Source organism: Polyodon spathula, chromosome 16 (assembly GCF_017654505.1).
Source record: "Polyodon spathula isolate WHYD16114869_AA chromosome 16, ASM1765450v1, whole genome shotgun sequence".
In the NCBI taxonomy this organism is placed as follows: domain Eukaryota; kingdom Metazoa; phylum Chordata; class Actinopteri; order Acipenseriformes; family Polyodontidae; genus Polyodon; species Polyodon spathula.
In genome coordinates this window covers 7,204,835-7,220,660 of record NC_054549.1, presented here as the reverse complement: position 1 = coordinate 7,220,660, position 15,826 = coordinate 7,204,835, and the positions used below count along the sequence as shown (strand labels likewise).

Below are 15,826 nucleotides of genomic sequence, written 5' to 3'. Positions count from 1 at the left end.
AGCGTTGGTTGCTTTGAGAAAACTCTGCTCAGAAAATCCGCTAGAAGGCGCTCCAGTCTTGAGCCGGACATGTGAGTGCACGCTTTATATATCGGTATCCTCTGTACTGCCTCGCAGTTTGCAAGTTACATGCCAGTAAGCAACGCTGTTGGCGTACCAGCCGATATTTACGTAAACATGATTATGTAATCCGCGACGTCTGGCGGACGAGTTTGGCGATTACGCACATCTCCGGCGCATGCGTTGTGAGGATTAAGTCTGAGTGGAACGCGCCTTGTTCCGAGTCTGAATTGAAATACAAAGTGGAGTCGTTGGATTGGGACGGCATGGAGCGATTCTGATTCGAGGAGCTGTCTGGAAAGAAGTGGCGGCGTTCTGCTCACTCGGTAATGGAGCACAGCCGGTCCGGCGCAACCCGTGCTTGTGCGGTTCAGTGCTAACACCACAAAGGGTTAAAAACAATACAACTGCAGCAATGAATTGTCGGGAAGTTTAGAATGATTACAAATGTTTTGCCGGCGGAAAATATAAGGGAAGTTACGAAAAAAAGGGGTGGTACTGACGACTTGCCTTCGGGGCAAAGGTGCACGCCAGGAATGGGGAAATATTTGTATGCGGTGGCAGTAGTGTCAAACGAAGTCCTAAATGTACTGTAATAATACCTGTAATATTATTACCAAATCGTACTACTGTATTGTGGTTTTTTTTATATATGTTATTACTAGGTAAAGGTGTTCATCTCTATAAAGTGATCTCTCTCTCTCTCTCTCTCTCTCTCTCTCTCTCTCTCTCTCTCTCTATATATATATATATATATATATATATATATATATATATATATATATATATATATATATATATATACACACACACACACCATAGAAGTGTGTTTTCTGTCAACACGGAGAAGTGCACAGTCATCGTTACAGCAAGAAGTGTGACAAACTCACCATAGCTCTGCAAATTATTCTGTTTGTGTTGCTAGCATGGTTGCAATACATTAGTTGTGATTTGATGCTGGAAAAACAGATGGACAATGGATCTGCGGGTTACTTTAGTCATGCATGAAAGTTGAAGCAGTGAGGTTAGGGATTAGCAGGTGAGGGTGTAAGCTATTTTGTGTTTTTGCTGTTTGAGATCCATCCAGTGTGTATGAACAGGGGTAAGCGGATCATCTATAACTTGAATGTTTTTTTTTTTTTTTTTTTTTTTAAAACCTTCCAGATATGTGTATGTAAAAAAATAATACAGTCCTGGCTTTACAAAAAAAAAAAAAAAAAAAAAAAAAAAAAAAAAAAAAAAAAAACCAGCTACAAACAAAAAAGTGAAGAAGTTTAGTTTGTTCACTTTGTGCCCGCAGAGCCAGCACAGATACATCTCAATACTGCAAGCATTAATACAAAGAAAGACCTATATTAATTTATATATATATATATATATATATATATATATAATATATATATATATATATATATATATATATATATATATATATGTTTTTTTTTTTTTAGTTTGTGAGAGAGAGCTGCGTAGAAAATGGAGTCATCGAAAGCAGCAGTCCGACCCAGAAGGCAGCAGGAGCTTTTGGACTCTGCATATTCCTGCTGTGTTGCCTGTGATGGTGAAGACCTGCGGGGCCGAGGAAATCCCATGCGGGGAAGAACCAAATCACGAAGCCTGTCTGCTTCTCCGGCGCTGGGCAACTCTGAGGATTTCAGGCAAGACATTTCAATTTGGGAGGGATTCGAATACTGCTGTGGGAAAGATCTAAAAATCTAAAGATTCCCAGCTTGATGGGAATGTGTAAGGTAGTGGTTCTGCTTATTCCATTTCCAAACATTGGATGTCTTCTGACACCCAATAAGCGAATGTGGTTTCTAAGTCCTGCTTTAAGGAAATGAAACAACACATCAGGCTTGTGCAATACACAATGTGGGAATGTTTGCTAATATCTGAACCTTGCGTAACCCTGTGAAATTTGGACTGAGCCTTTTTTAAAAAAAAAAAAAAAAAAAAAAATTAAAAACTGACACAGCAGAGCAGAGCGCTTCAGTGCACACCACGAAGTAAAGGCAGGGTAGCAGCAGACGCTAATTCTGTACTGGAATCATGAGAGCTAACAGACGGGGATCAATTCACAAAACTGCAGTTCTGCTGCAATGTGTGCACTGTAAGTACAGATCATGTGATTATATTTGTCTTTTTTTTCCCCTGCAATAAGGATCATAAATGGTGCTGATTTAACAATCCTATAGCGTCATCAGTTCACATCTAGATGTTTTTGTGTTCTAGTCCAGTTTTCCCGGGAGCCCTATTATCGTGTATCTTTGCTGCAATTGTTTGCATGGTAACAAGTCCAAAACAGATGGTGAACTATTAGTGGTAGACGGCTAATAAGATTTGCATCTGCTGGTCATGTGACTCTAAAATTAGCTTCCCCTAAGGAAAGTAACCCTAGGGGCGTCTCCATGCATGTGTGCCCATGGGAACCAGAATTCCTTCAGCCAGTTCATTCATTTTATTGATTGATTTAAAGAGTCATTGGGCTAAATTATGTATGTGCTGTGCACCTTAGTTGTAAGGAACTGGCAATCCCACCTCTCCCTCAGGGTGTGTGTACGAATCGGAATCCTTGCCACTCATTTAAACATCCTCATTATCATCTATCCTGTGGAACTGTTTGAGCTCAGTATTGAACACGCTTTTAGTTTAGCGTGCCGTGTTGTTTGCACCAAGGAAGATCAAAGTGTTTCGTCTGGTAAGGAGTGTGTTGATGAAATGGTGGCATAAGGATTTAAGTGTGTGCTTCACCATTTCTGTCCTTGTGTGCGCACACAAGATCTTGTTTATAGCATGTGCTGCACTTATTATGAATTATTTGACAGTGTTAACAGCATCTTGTTATGAGCAATTTATGATGAGAATAATCGATAAATGTGAATTACAGTTGGAGTTTTTTTAAATTTGTTTGTCTTGTTCAAACGTTGCTTCTCTTGTTGCTTCTCTTGTATATTTGAATGCAAGTATGTTTTTACAGTTTAATCAGTTACTTTAAAAGCATTTAATATGAAAACTATTAAGACAGTGACTGCCAAAAATTGAACTGCAGATTGCAGAAACCTCCCTGGGGTCTTGTAAGCAAATTCTTCACTTTGAAAGAAGACCCTTTTGTGTGGAGGTTTTGAAATGACATGCCTGCAAAATAATGAATGTAATAAAATATGTAGTTCTTCTTTTAATAGTGTGCTGTAGGGTTTGTCATTTGTTAAATTTGTCTGAATGGACAGATCCTTGCTTCTGTATGCACATTTTCTGTGTGGCTGCAGTGCGGTTAATTCTAATCATTAACATCTTATTGCATAACTGCCAGTTTGATTAAAAAAAAAAAAAAAAAAAAAAAGTTGACATAGTTTGAACTTGTGTTTTTACCCATGTGATTGTAAAACAAATGAGTGACTTAGCTTAAAACGGTATATAACAGTATGTTTGCACACCAGTGATTTCATGTTCTTGTGTTTTCCTTAGGAAGATGCGATCATTACATGGACCAAGCCCTGTGACCAAGTTTGGACCAAAAGCCTGCATGCTACAGAACCCAAAGGCCATAATGTAAGCACATCTCCTCCAAAACACCCCTTGGAACACCATCGGCATTTTAAGGGCTTTAAATTTGGTGTTGTGTCATTATTAAAGCTGGACTTTAGTAAATGTAGTATGTTATTGGCCAGTCGTACATATAAGCAGGTCAGTTTCCTTGAAAATGAGCACTTCTTTTCAGCGTCTCTTCTAGTGCAATGCTGTATTCTTTACAAGGTCAGTTGGTATTGAAGAGAATGCTGAAATAAATTCAGTGATAACTAATTGCTTCAATGTGGTTTAAACACATGCTCTCATTTGCCTGTGCAATCCAAGTGCACTGCAGAGGATCTAGAGCTGTGATTCCAGCTTTTTCTCGTTTTGAATTATTTTGGGTCGAGATGCACAGCAGGTTTAACCCTTTGCGGTCCTGTGTCGGACCAGGTCCGGCATTACAATTTTCCCTTTCCGGAAAAAGCAGAGAAAACCTTTCAATGGCCGAGTGAGAGCGACAGGAGCCGAGAGAAGCCAAAAGAAACAAGGGTGTGGATCTGAGTAATACACACAGTCCCTGTGAGATAACACAGACATAAACAAACAAGGTAGCTGCTTCCGCATCCAGCGCTCAAAGAATAACGCAGACATTGGCAGAGCTTTTTGAAATGTTATAGTAATAAAATAAAGACTTGGATCGCACTATTGAGGAGCTTGGTGATAAAACGAGTGATCAGGAGAGGATTTATAGGTGTGCACTATTATGAAGAGGTGTGTGTTAAATACAGCGAACAAGGGGAGGGGCTTGGCTGGAGATGCAGTGCCCTTTAATCCTGTTTTACTGTGAAAACAAAAACTTTTAAACAGCGTGTGTGAAAGTAAATTGTACCATGGCACACCTGAGAGGCGCTGAATAAATGGACCACTAAGGGTTAATTCACTGCAGGATGAACTGTGAATTAAAAAAACAAATCTCGGAGAAGCCAAGTTGTTCATTTTGAAACGTCAGGTTTTTTTTTTTTTTTTTTTTTTTTTTTTTTTTTTTTTTTTTAAATGATCAGTTTTAAAGGTTTTGAAGGCTAAGCTGTTGCTAGCTACAGTAAACAAGCTTTCTGTGGGTTTTTTTTTTTTTTTTTTTTTGAGAACAACAAGGTTGTTTATCCTGGGGAACTTGTTAGGTGAGCAAAACATTCAAATGACACATTGACTTTTTTTAGCAAAAAAAAAAAAAAAAAAGAATGCTTTTCTAGACACAAAGCTGTTGCAACAGCCTTGCCTAGGTAATCCGTAGTGGTGTCTAAACTAGCAAACTCAAAAAGAAAGAAGGAAAGAAAGAGCTAATGCTGCACCAATAACTAAGACTTTGTTAAACATACTTTTTCAACATGACAACAAACCTGGAACATTTCAAATATTATGAAACTAAACCTTCCTTTTTAAATCATGTCACCAGAAGTTGCATGTTTTCCAGAAAAGACGTTTCTTCTACCAGATTTATAAATAAACCTTGTGCACCACGATGCGTTTATTCATTAAAAACTTTCCAAAACGTTGTTGCACCCAGATTAGGGTTATTTGAAACCGCTTTGTCTGTATTCGCTATGTGCTTAAAAGGCTGGGAAAATCCATTAGTATTTTTTATGTTTCCTCTTGTGTGATCTTACCCGTCACATGCGCACTGCTCCAGTGAGTGGAGAAAGGCAGCCTAGCCGTTGTGGGCAGAGCCTTGATGATGTGTGGTTGGTGGAGGCATGACTTAATATGTATCGTAGAGTTGATTAGAGAGAGCTATTGCAGCTTGTTGTCAGACAGAGGGATAGGAGAGTTTACAATAAGCCAGGGCGCTCTTATCATTGTACAGAATGGGTGTTTTTTGCATGAAGTTTTACTGCAAGGAAGTCGGTTCCAGTTAGTGCTGCTGTACAAACACAGTTTCCAGTTTGATTTTGACGATCTGCTTTATACAGGTGGGCAGGACAGATTTGAAATAATTAGTTTTCACATTCAAAGTTTGCTTTTTATTTATTTATTTATTTATTTGCTAATATGGATAAAAGCCTATTGAAAGTTAGGTGTGTATTTATGTAAACTTGAAGGATCACTAATACTCGCGAGAGAGCTTTATCAGGCAGGTCAGGTTGTGAACGGCAAAACTTAATGAGGCAGGTCACTGGAGACTCATAAGAACATAAGAACATAAGAACATAAGAAAGTTTACAAACGAGAGGAGGCCATTCGGCCCATCTTGCTCGTTTGGTTGTTAGTAGCTTATTGATCCCAAAATCTCATCAAGCAGCTTCTTGAAGGATCCCAGGGTGTCAGCTTCAACAACATTACTGGGGAGTTGATTCCAGACCCTCACAATTCTCTGTGTAAAAAAGTGTCTCCTATTTTCTGTTCTGAATGCCCCTTTTTCTAAACTCCATTTGTGACCCCTGGTCCTTGTTTCTTTTTTCAGGCTGAAAAAGTCCCTTGCGTCCACACTGTCAATACCTTTTAGAATTTTGAATGCTTGAATTAGGTCGCCACGTAGTCTTCTTTGTTCAAGACTGAACAGATTCAATTCTTTTAGCCTGTCTGCATATGACATGCCTTTTAAGCCCGGAATAATTCTGGTCGCTCTTCTTTGCACTCTTTCTAGAGCAGCAATATCTTTTTTATAGCGAGGTGACCAGAACTGCACACAATATTCAAGATGAGGTCTTACAAGTGCATTGTACAGTTTTAACATTACTTCCCTTGATTTAAATTCAACACTTTTCACAATGTATCCGAGTATCTTGTTAGCCTTTTTTATAGCTTCCCCACATTGCCTAGATGAAGACATTTCTGAGTCAACAAAAACTCCTAGGTCTTTTTCATAGATTCCTTCTCCAATTTCAATATCTCCCATATGATATTTATAATGTACATTTTTATTTCCTGCGTGCAGTACCTTACACTTTTCTCTATTAAATGTCATTTGCCATGTATCTGCCCAGTTCTGAATCTTGTCTAGATCATTTTGAATGACCTTTGCTGCTGCAACAGTGTTTGCCACTCCTCCTACTTTTGTGTCGTCTGCAAATTTAACAAGTTTGCTTACTATACCAGAATCTAAATCATTAATGTAGATTAGGAATAGCAGAGGACCTAATACTGATCCCTGTGGTACACCGCTGGTTACCACACTCCATTCTGAGGTTTTTCCTCTAATCAGTACTTTCTGTTTTCTACATGTTAACCACTCCCTAATCCATGTACATGTGTTTCCTTGAATCCCAACTGCGTTCAGTTTGAGAATTAATCTTTTGTGCGGGACTTTGTCAAAAGCTTTCTGGAAATCTAAATAAACCATATCATATGCTTTGCAATTATCCATTATCGATGTTGCATCCTCAAAAAAATCAAGCAAGTTAGTTAGGCACGATCTCCCTTTCCTAAAACCATGTTGACTGTCTCCCAGTACTCTGTTACCATATAGGTAATTTTCCATTTTGGCTCTTATTATAGTTTCCATAAGTTTGCATATAATTTTATCGCATATTCAGTGCGATTCCTGCTTAAAGAAGCACGTCGCATGAAGACAATGAAGATCCTCCGACGTGTAAATGTAGCTCCAGTGAGCAGCAAAAATACAGTGTGGAAATGGTAAGGATACCTTTTAATACGATAAATTGTATTTATAGAAACAGTGATCTTAGAGTAAGCAGCGGGGTTCCTAAAAATATAGTGTTGCACCCCTCAACGTATTGCTATAACTCTTTTTTTATTTCATTAACATCCTGACAACTTTTTGTACTTGCAACTTTAAAATCTGTTTTCAAAGCTCTTTTCAAAATGCGCGCTCTAGTGCGTAGAGTAAGGATTATTACCCACGTTGTCAAACAGGTAACACAGCAATAATGATCCGTGATGTGCTACAGAACAGAAAAGCCAGACCACTTGTTATGTTTTTTTTATCGCTCTTCCTGCAGTGATTTAGAGAACAGATCTCAATTGTACAGGCGCTATAGTTTGAATCTGACAGTAATGCGCTAGGCTTGGTATAATACTATTTCGAGTCTCACAAAGGCAGGTGCTGATAAATGTGAGTCACCAAGCCAGATCAGGAAATAATTCTACCTTTTTATTTACCAGTGTTATTTTTATCTTGAGGTGACTCAGTTGCTGTATTGTATTTCTTTATTCACAGTTATATTAGTTCCCAAGATTTGAAGTGGAGCTAAACTTTAAATTTAAGAAGGTGTAGATCTGTGCTTGGGTTAATTTGACAGTTAACTGGAAAATCAGCAGCTGCTTCCATGCAATCCAGTACCAGTGTTGCATTGAACACTGCAGCTGTTAAAACAGAGCTGTGGAAATCTGCTACATCTGCTTACAGCAGTGTAAAGCAAATGCTTGGCGTTTCACAGGACCACTTCATTTAGTGTGAAATGCTTACTTTAACCACAGATTGCAACCTTCCCTGTAATGTAGATACTGTAAGCAGTGTGCCTTCTCAAAAACACTGTGCAATAATCATATGCGATAAAATTAATTACGTGGGAGTCCGTCATAGTCTTGTCAGATCTTAGTGATTTATGTCTTTTCTTAATAATAATAATAATAATCTTTTGTTTTATATAGCACCCTTTCATATACAAACGTCACAAAGCACTGTACAGTTCAATAAAAAGCACGTCGCAGACATTAAAATGTAGAGATAAAAACATTTAGTAAATGCTGATGTGTAAAAGTATGTTTTTTAAGATGTGCTTTGATGACCCCAGGAAGAAAGCATCCCACAATCTTAACTGCGGAATGCTCCATCACCCATCAAATGTATCCTTGTTTTTGGAATAATTAAGACCATTGACCGCAAATTCCCTGAAGGAATACCGTTGTGTACTAAATCCTTTGTATAGCATGGAGCCAATCCATTTAGGATAGGTGATCAGCAGAACGTTAAAATCAATCCTAGACTTGACAGGCAGTCAGTGCAAGGATGCCAGAACAGGAGTTCTGTGTTCGCTGGATTTGCCAAATGCAGTCTTGGGTTATTTTTGTGTCCAGCAGTCGTTTGAGTGACTGAAATTAATGTGTCGTTCTGTTAAAGATATATAGTAATAAGATTCATTTTGCTATATTTCCTTCACTTCACAGCACCGTGATATTGTTGACTGTTTGCTTACAGGCCTGAAGGCTTTTTCAGCTGCAGTTAACAATCATGTCACTTTGTGAATCAAATTGGGATACTTTTGGGATTAATAAATTATATTCTCAAGCTCACAAAGTGAAATATAGAGAAACTATTTTTGAGGGACGGACCCTTTCTGCATTCATTTACTCTCTGTCAATGTGCAAGTAGCCTCGGGACATTCCTCTGTATTGAGGAAGCTGGATTTGGGTGTTAAATACATTTTGTAAACAGCTGTGTATATGAAGCGTCGGCCACAGCCAGTTTAGGAATGAATTAGAGAAACTTTACCAAGAAATGGAAATGTCGATAGAAATTTTAAAATACTAGGCACGATGTGGTTTGAATTGTAAGTATTTCATTGTATTTTTGTTATATATTTATGTGCATTTAGTACAAAAATGTACTACATGTATTTAAAAAAAAAAAAAAAAAACTTTGTAATTTTATTTAACTTTCAGGCACATTCAGGACCCAGCTAGCCAGCAGCTAACATGGAACAAGCCTCCTAAAAGTGTCCTTGTAATTAAAAAGATCAGAGATGCCAGTTTACTGCAGCCTTTTAAGGAGCTATGTATATTCCTTACAGAGGTAGGAACGTTTTCTTAAGATTACTTGTTAAGCTTCATTGTAAAAGTAGGTATAGTCCAGTCCTTATGCTATTTTATTGCTGATATGTTATCGTAGCTATAACTTGTTATAATCCTAACTGGTTGCATCCTGATTCTTATTGTAGTTTAGTTGTATTATTTGCGCTTACTGTAAACTATACTGTAATTAAATATTCATTTGTCATTGTAACCCTGTACTGCCCTGTAACACCTGGATAAAGACATCTGCCAAGTAAATTAATAATACAAGAATCTTCTGTATCAGGTTTAGGTCTCATATTTATTTTAAAATGGCTTTACATGCAGCCTAGCAGTATGAAAATAATCTAAAACAAAACCCTTTTGGAATTGTATTGATTCCTGTGTTCTTTTTTTCGTAAGTCAAAGAACATGATCGTCTACGTGGAAAGGAAGGTACTGGAGGATCCGGAAATTGAAAACGATGAAAGCTTTGGTGCGGTGATAAAGAAGTTCTGCACCTTCAGGGAAGGTATGGAGGCTTTACAAGTCTTTGTGAAAGGGCTGGGAGGGGTTGCAGTCTGCTTGGCTAATAGAAGGATAGCATTCCGATCTGCTGTAAACCTGCGTTTTTGGAATGATCCGAATTTATGTTTGCAGTAATTAATAACCTTTAGTGATTTTTACAAAAAACAAACATAATACGTTATCTTGGTGATGAAGCGTTTGAGACACGTGACATGTGCACTTTGAAACTGATCATAAACAACTGCTGTTGACCTTTGTTAGTATTAAATCATGTAGATGCCGTGTCTGAGATTATTTCCCTAACTGTGTGTGTAAGCAGGCCTGTACTGTTTCAGATTACGACGACATTTCCGACCGAGTAGATTTCATTATTTGTCTGGGAGGGGACGGGACTTTACTGTATGCGTCTTCATTGTTCCAGGTAAGGTATCCCAGTTTTGCCTAAATGAATTCCTGCATGCTGTAAATATAAGAGGAACAGGCTCTTCCCATGTCTGTAAATATCATATTGTTCCCAGAGTTCACAAATCATTATGTTAGAGTTCCTTTTCTAACCACATATTCGTCATATTCGGCTGCTTGAACTGAAAACAGTGGGCTGATTGATGTAGCTTGATTTGCATCGTCCACACTATTGGTTAAACTTGCAGCTGTGGAAAACCGAGAAATAAGAAGGCGTTTGTTCAACAGATGTAGCATTACAAAGCCAATTCTGTACACTTGGTTTGTATAAGGAGCATTAAGCTTTGAGGGTACAGTAAAGACATTAATGTAACACTGGCCGAAAAAACATTTATCAGCTTGCGGGGTCAAGCTTGTGAGTTAAATTGACAAACATTTCGGCCAGTGCCTGATCCGTTAACGTGAGTGTCGACAATAAATTCCAAATGCTGAAGAATGAAAGAAAAGGGAGGGGGGAGGGGAGGAGGGGGGGGGGGGGGGGTGGGGGGTGGTATGTAGAGCCAATGTTAAGTAGACTACACCGATCCTATGATATTTATTCCTAAGGTGTAACCCATCAGATAACGACGTGGTATGAACATCATATACAAACTGAAACTTTTCTGGGACTAGAGGTGTTCATTTTGATTTCTAGGAAAGTGTTCCTCCAGTCATGGCCTTCCATCTGGGCTCTCTCGGGTTTCTCACACCCTTCAGTTTCGACACTTATCAGTCTCAGGTTACACAGGTCATTGAAGGTAAGAACTGTGCACGATCTTCCCATTGATATGATGGGCCACTACTGTGTCTGGTTTATTGCATGGTTAAGTACCTTCTATTAATCTTCATCAGCTGGCATAGATTTTGTTTTTTTTCATTCTTTTAAATATTTATTTAGGCAGCGCTGCGATTATTCTTCGAAGCAGACTAAAAGTGAAGGTTGTGAAAGAACCTAGAGAAAAGACATCGGTTCAAGAGAGAGGGAAGGAAAAAAGACTGATCATAAAAAATGGGGAGAGCGAGATAAGCCGACGCACTGTGCAGTACCAGGTATGTCATGACAAGTGACGCAACATGTATCGCGAGGGATTTCATTGGTTCAATTGAGAAATGCAAAGCACTGTTTAAGAACTGCCCCCTATTTAAGACAGATGATTAACCCTTCATTAACCATTGCTGGTTGGGATATGCATACTATTGTAATCGGTTGGAGTTCAAAGGCTAGTTTGTGGGTAGATAAGGAGCCATTTGAAGAAAAAAAAAAAAAAAAAGCCAGCCTGATTATTTGTGTGGAAGGGCATTGCACTGTTATTGTGAGTGAAGAATAAGAGGCTTGGTGCATCACTGTGTAATGCTGATGTTTCAGAATGTTCGTGGTGTCATGGAACCTCTTGGAAGTTACCAGAGACTTGCAGGTTTTTGCACACACACGTGTGCTGCTCAAGCGCATCTGTTTGCTGTGTTTCTTGAGTGTGTGATGCTATTCTCCTAATACATATACGTGGGTCTTCTTTGTAATAAACAGTGCCTTAGGTGGTCTCATCCTATGTGTAGTAACTCAGTATTCCTGTCTCGCACTGCATAGGTTCTGAATGAAGTTGTCGTGGACCGGGGTCCCTCGTCGTATCTTTCCAATGTAGATCTGTTTCTTGATGGGCATCTCATTACCACAGTGCAGGGAGATGGTGAGTTTACTGCACTAATTGTCCTTCCTGAAGTCCATGTGTGTTTTGGCATTTTAATGGTAAATGGTACATTTAGTGTCACTTAATTCGAATAAAAAAAAAAAAAAAAAAAAAAACAGCCATGAACTACCAGCTCGTTGATCCTGAATCTTGCTTTCTCTTTTCCTGTAGGAGTCATCGTCTCCACTCCGACCGGAAGCACTGCCTATGCCGTGGCGGCAGGGGCTTCCATGATTCACCCCAACGTTCCTGCCATCCTGATCACCCCAGTCTGCCCACACTCCCTGTCGTTCCGACCTATCGTTGTTCCTGCAGGGGTGGAGCTCAAGGTACACCTGATCCCATTTTTCTGGGTTAACAACTGCTGTTAGCAGTTAACGCTTACATTTAGACTGAACTTTAGCAGTTAACAAAATTGGAGCAAGTTGAGGTAACGCTACAGTTAGCAAGTAAGCATAGAAAATTCAAATAACGGGGTGGGTGCCAGTTAAAAATGCGCCGTAAGATTTAAAGTAGCCTGTCCTCAAATGAGGACAGTGGCACTTAATGGGTTAACCCTTTGCGGTCCTGTGTCGGACCAGGTCCGACATCATCAAAAAGACGTCAAGCAAAGGCTCCTTCTCCAGAAAAAGCTGAGAGAACCTTTCAATGGCTGAGTGAGACCGATAGGAGCCGAGAGAAGCCTGAAAAAAAGGGGGGGGGGGGGGGGGGGGCGCGTATCTGAGCAATACACATGGCCCCTGCACCACAGAGGTAACACAGACACAAACAAAGGAGGTTGCTTCTTCCACATCCAGAGCTCAAAGAATATCGCACACATTTGCAGAGTTATAGTGTTATGTTACTATGTTATAGTAATAAAATAATGACTTGGATTGAAGTGATGGAGACACCTTTTTATTGAACTAACTAAACAATAATTAATCAATAAGATTAAGACCTGATTCGTTATTGTTTATTAGTCCAATAAAATCTCCTATTTGTCTGTCATCTCTGGACTGATATGGCCACCATTTCCTCTTTCAACGTAAGTTTCTTTTAAAGGCCAATGTGGAATACAAGAGTCCTGCTGGATTGTGTGCTTGTGTTTTGTGACTGTGCGTGTTTGTGTCTTCAGATCATGCTGTGCCCTGATGCTCGAAACACTGCCTGGGTTTCCTTTGATGGAAGGAAACGTCAAGAGATCTGCCATGGAGACAGGTGTGTGAGATTACCTTGGTGTTTGAGCTGCACCTGGTACTGTGTATACTGCTGGTGTCGGGTAATAATGACATTTTTAGACTGAGAGAATCATAATTATCTTCAGTCATGTTTCGGCCCCATTAATGGAGGCTTTCTCTAGTTTTAGTACAATAAAAAGAAAGGCTATGGCATTTTGCATCACCCTATAGGATTAACAGATTTTGATTCATAGTCGAGTGAAACTGGCAGAATAATGTTACTCTCAACATATCGAATTGCCCGATTCTGCCGAGTCAGCACCCAGAGGGTATAAAGTTGTTAAGGCAAAAGCGATGACTCAGGCAGGGGTGAAATTACAGGCATTATTAACACCGGTAACAGATAAAAACACATTGAAAAATGTGACATGATTATATATATATATATATATATATATATATATATATATATATATATATATATATTAATTATGTCTCTCCTAAAATTGTAGGTGATGCTAAACTTTTGCCCATAGCTGTATATTGTACTGTGGCTGTGTATCATTTTTGTAAGCCAGGTTTTTTTTTCCTTTTTTTTTTTTTTTTTTTTTTTTTTGCTTGATCCTTCTCTGTTTCTTTCCTTGACCAGTATAACCATCACTACCTCCTGTTACCCGGTTCCTTCAGTCTGTTTCCGAGACCCTGTGAATGACTGGTTTGAGAGCCTGGCTGAGTGTTTGCACTGGAACGTGAGGAAGAAACAGAACCCCTTCGTGGTGGAGGATGAGGAGTACTGAAAACGACGAGCTCGGCATCGTTAAACAGGCAGGGTGTCTTTGTGCAGGACCTGAAATTTAAACTGTGTTCCTTAGAACACCACTTGTCATCCAACACAAGTTTAAACTTCTCTGTTCATAGAATATTTTGTTCTCCAAAGCATTTTCCTTTTTAAATGTAACTGAATAGCCCATTTTTCAAATTTGTTAAATTTCATGCCTGAAAGAAAGGATACTGCAAGTTTTAATTGAAAACTCATTCCCTGCAATAAGAGTTAGTGCCTTAGACATCTATTAACCAGTATATTTCCTGGTGGAACCGTACTGTATTATCCACAGTTTATCACTGTGGTGTGAAGGGTGTTTTTTAATGCACGTCGCAAAATCATGTTTAAAGGTTATTTTATAATTGTACGATAATGTGGTAGGTTATAAGGAAACAAATATAAAAATGTACATGAATATTGAAAATATATGAATGCCAAAGTTACAGTTCATCTTACAATTCTGCCATGTCTTCCATTCTCTCATCCGCTAAAAGACTTTTAATACATTTCCTCACTTCGTTAGATGCTAACTGGGGTGGGGTGGGGGGGGGGAGTAATTTGAACATTGTAGTTAATAAACCCGGCCCTCAAACCGCCAATCTGATCAAGTGAACTGAACGAAAACAGTGTTTCATCTGGATCTTTCAGTTGCTCAAGCAGTTTAAATAGGCTTTTAATTCAATTGAAGTACTTCTTTTTTTTTCTTTAATAAAGGATGGTAGGCAGAAACATTATTGCCAGATTGTTTTGGGACCATTAATTGAATGATTTGCATATCTTACTCGGAGGTGTAAGGTGTATGACTGAATTCCGAATTTGACGAGCAAAGATTTTCCGATTACACTAGCGTGAAAGAGAGAGAGAGGGAGGGGTTCTATTTATTAATTAACATGTAACCTTGTGTTTACCCGTGTGTTTAGTGTGTCGCTTTTTATGATTGCAGTTTACAGAGATGTTACACAGCTATACATGTTGATGCTATGTAGCTATTTATACCTTATGATTTTAAGTGCTTTATGATTTCTAGCGTTCGTTTTCGCTGCAAGACAAAATAAGTGTCTCTTAGTTTTGTTGCAGGCACGTTCAGGTTTTCTTGCTTCTTACCAGCTGGTTATATGATCAGGTATTCGTGCAAATCAGAATATGAGCAGGGCCATATTCTTAGTCATATTAAACGGATCGAGAAGGGAGTTTCTCTGCTCTATCTTTGCTTGGCAATGCCTGAAATCCGTCTCCTATTTTTTTGCTCACTGTTGTTGCAATCCCATTTCCAAGATGTGTACAGTGTCTGACCCACTCTTGTTCATGTCTATCAAATAGGACCATTGCATCCCAGATTGTAAATCCCATGGTGATCAGTGTAGCGTGCAGACTTTTCTTCAGAAATATGTTGGTGTGTGGTGTTAAAATGAGATGCTTTCGCTATATCATGACACTTTGTTCTAAACTTCATAGTCTGGTTAACATTTACATTGTACTTTATTGACTAGAGAAGAAAAAAAAACTTGAATTATTTCATTGTACTGTGTGTTCATGTCGAATGATTTAATGGTAGGTAGTGCTTAAGTTGAAGAATAGCTGGCCACTAATTTTTTATTTTTTTTTTCAGCTTAAGATGGACACAGAAGCAGGTTAAAGTAGCTTCTTGGACTGCCTGTAAAATAAGAAGCAGTGTACGATAAACTTTAATTAAGACCTGGCAACCACAGATACCTATATTGCCCTTCCTCAGTTTTCTTTCAGTGAGGTGCTTAAGTGAAAGTCATTGCATCTTGATTCTTGTAATCCAAATCCTTACTGAACAAATGGAGTGTTATTTATTGTTTCCCTCTATCAAATATGTATTTATCTTAAATTCCTTTTTTATATATATATATATATATATATATATA

General features: G+C 38.6%; 1 protein-coding gene across 5 annotated transcripts; it reads left to right on the top strand.

The window, feature by feature from the left end:
• The first annotated feature begins 246 nt into the window (after window positions 1-246).
• LOC121329140 (NAD kinase-like) lies at window positions 247-15,826 on the top strand. 5 transcript variants are annotated; one of them, XM_041274523.1, is made up of 13 exons: window positions 247-386; window positions 1,512-1,718; window positions 3,526-3,609; window positions 9,190-9,319; window positions 9,721-9,829; window positions 10,161-10,246; window positions 10,922-11,024; window positions 11,165-11,316; window positions 11,852-11,951; window positions 12,123-12,280; window positions 13,069-13,151; window positions 13,761-13,936; window positions 15,544-15,826. In XM_041274523.1, exons 2-12 carry the CDS (start codon window positions 1,537-1,539, stop codon window positions 13,906-13,908), a joined length of 1,335 nt encoding a protein of 444 aa, XP_041130457.1. In that variant the 5' UTR covers window positions 247-386; window positions 1,512-1,536; the 3' UTR covers window positions 13,909-13,936; window positions 15,544-15,826. The 5 variants fall into 5 exon arrangements, with proteins under 5 accessions (XP_041130457.1, XP_041130455.1, XP_041130456.1 ...); XM_041274521.1 differs by having other exon boundaries at window positions 13,761-15,826; XM_041274522.1 differs by lacking the exon at window positions 247-386 and adding an exon at window positions 981-1,099 and having other exon boundaries at window positions 13,761-15,826.

Excerpts from the sequence above, each read along its gene's own strand:
- LOC121329140 (XM_041274523.1), top strand. The coding sequence starts at position 1,537 with ATGGAGTCATCGAAAGCAGCAGTCCGACCCAGAAGGCAGCAGGAGCTT. Across the intron at positions 10,247-10,921 it reads ATGCGTCTTCATTGTTCCAG|GAAAGTGTTCCTCCAGTCAT; the intron begins GTAAGGTATCCC and ends TTTGATTTCTAG. Across the intron at positions 12,281-13,068 it reads CTGCAGGGGTGGAGCTCAAG|ATCATGCTGTGCCCTGATGC; the intron begins GTACACCTGATC and ends TTGTGTCTTCAG.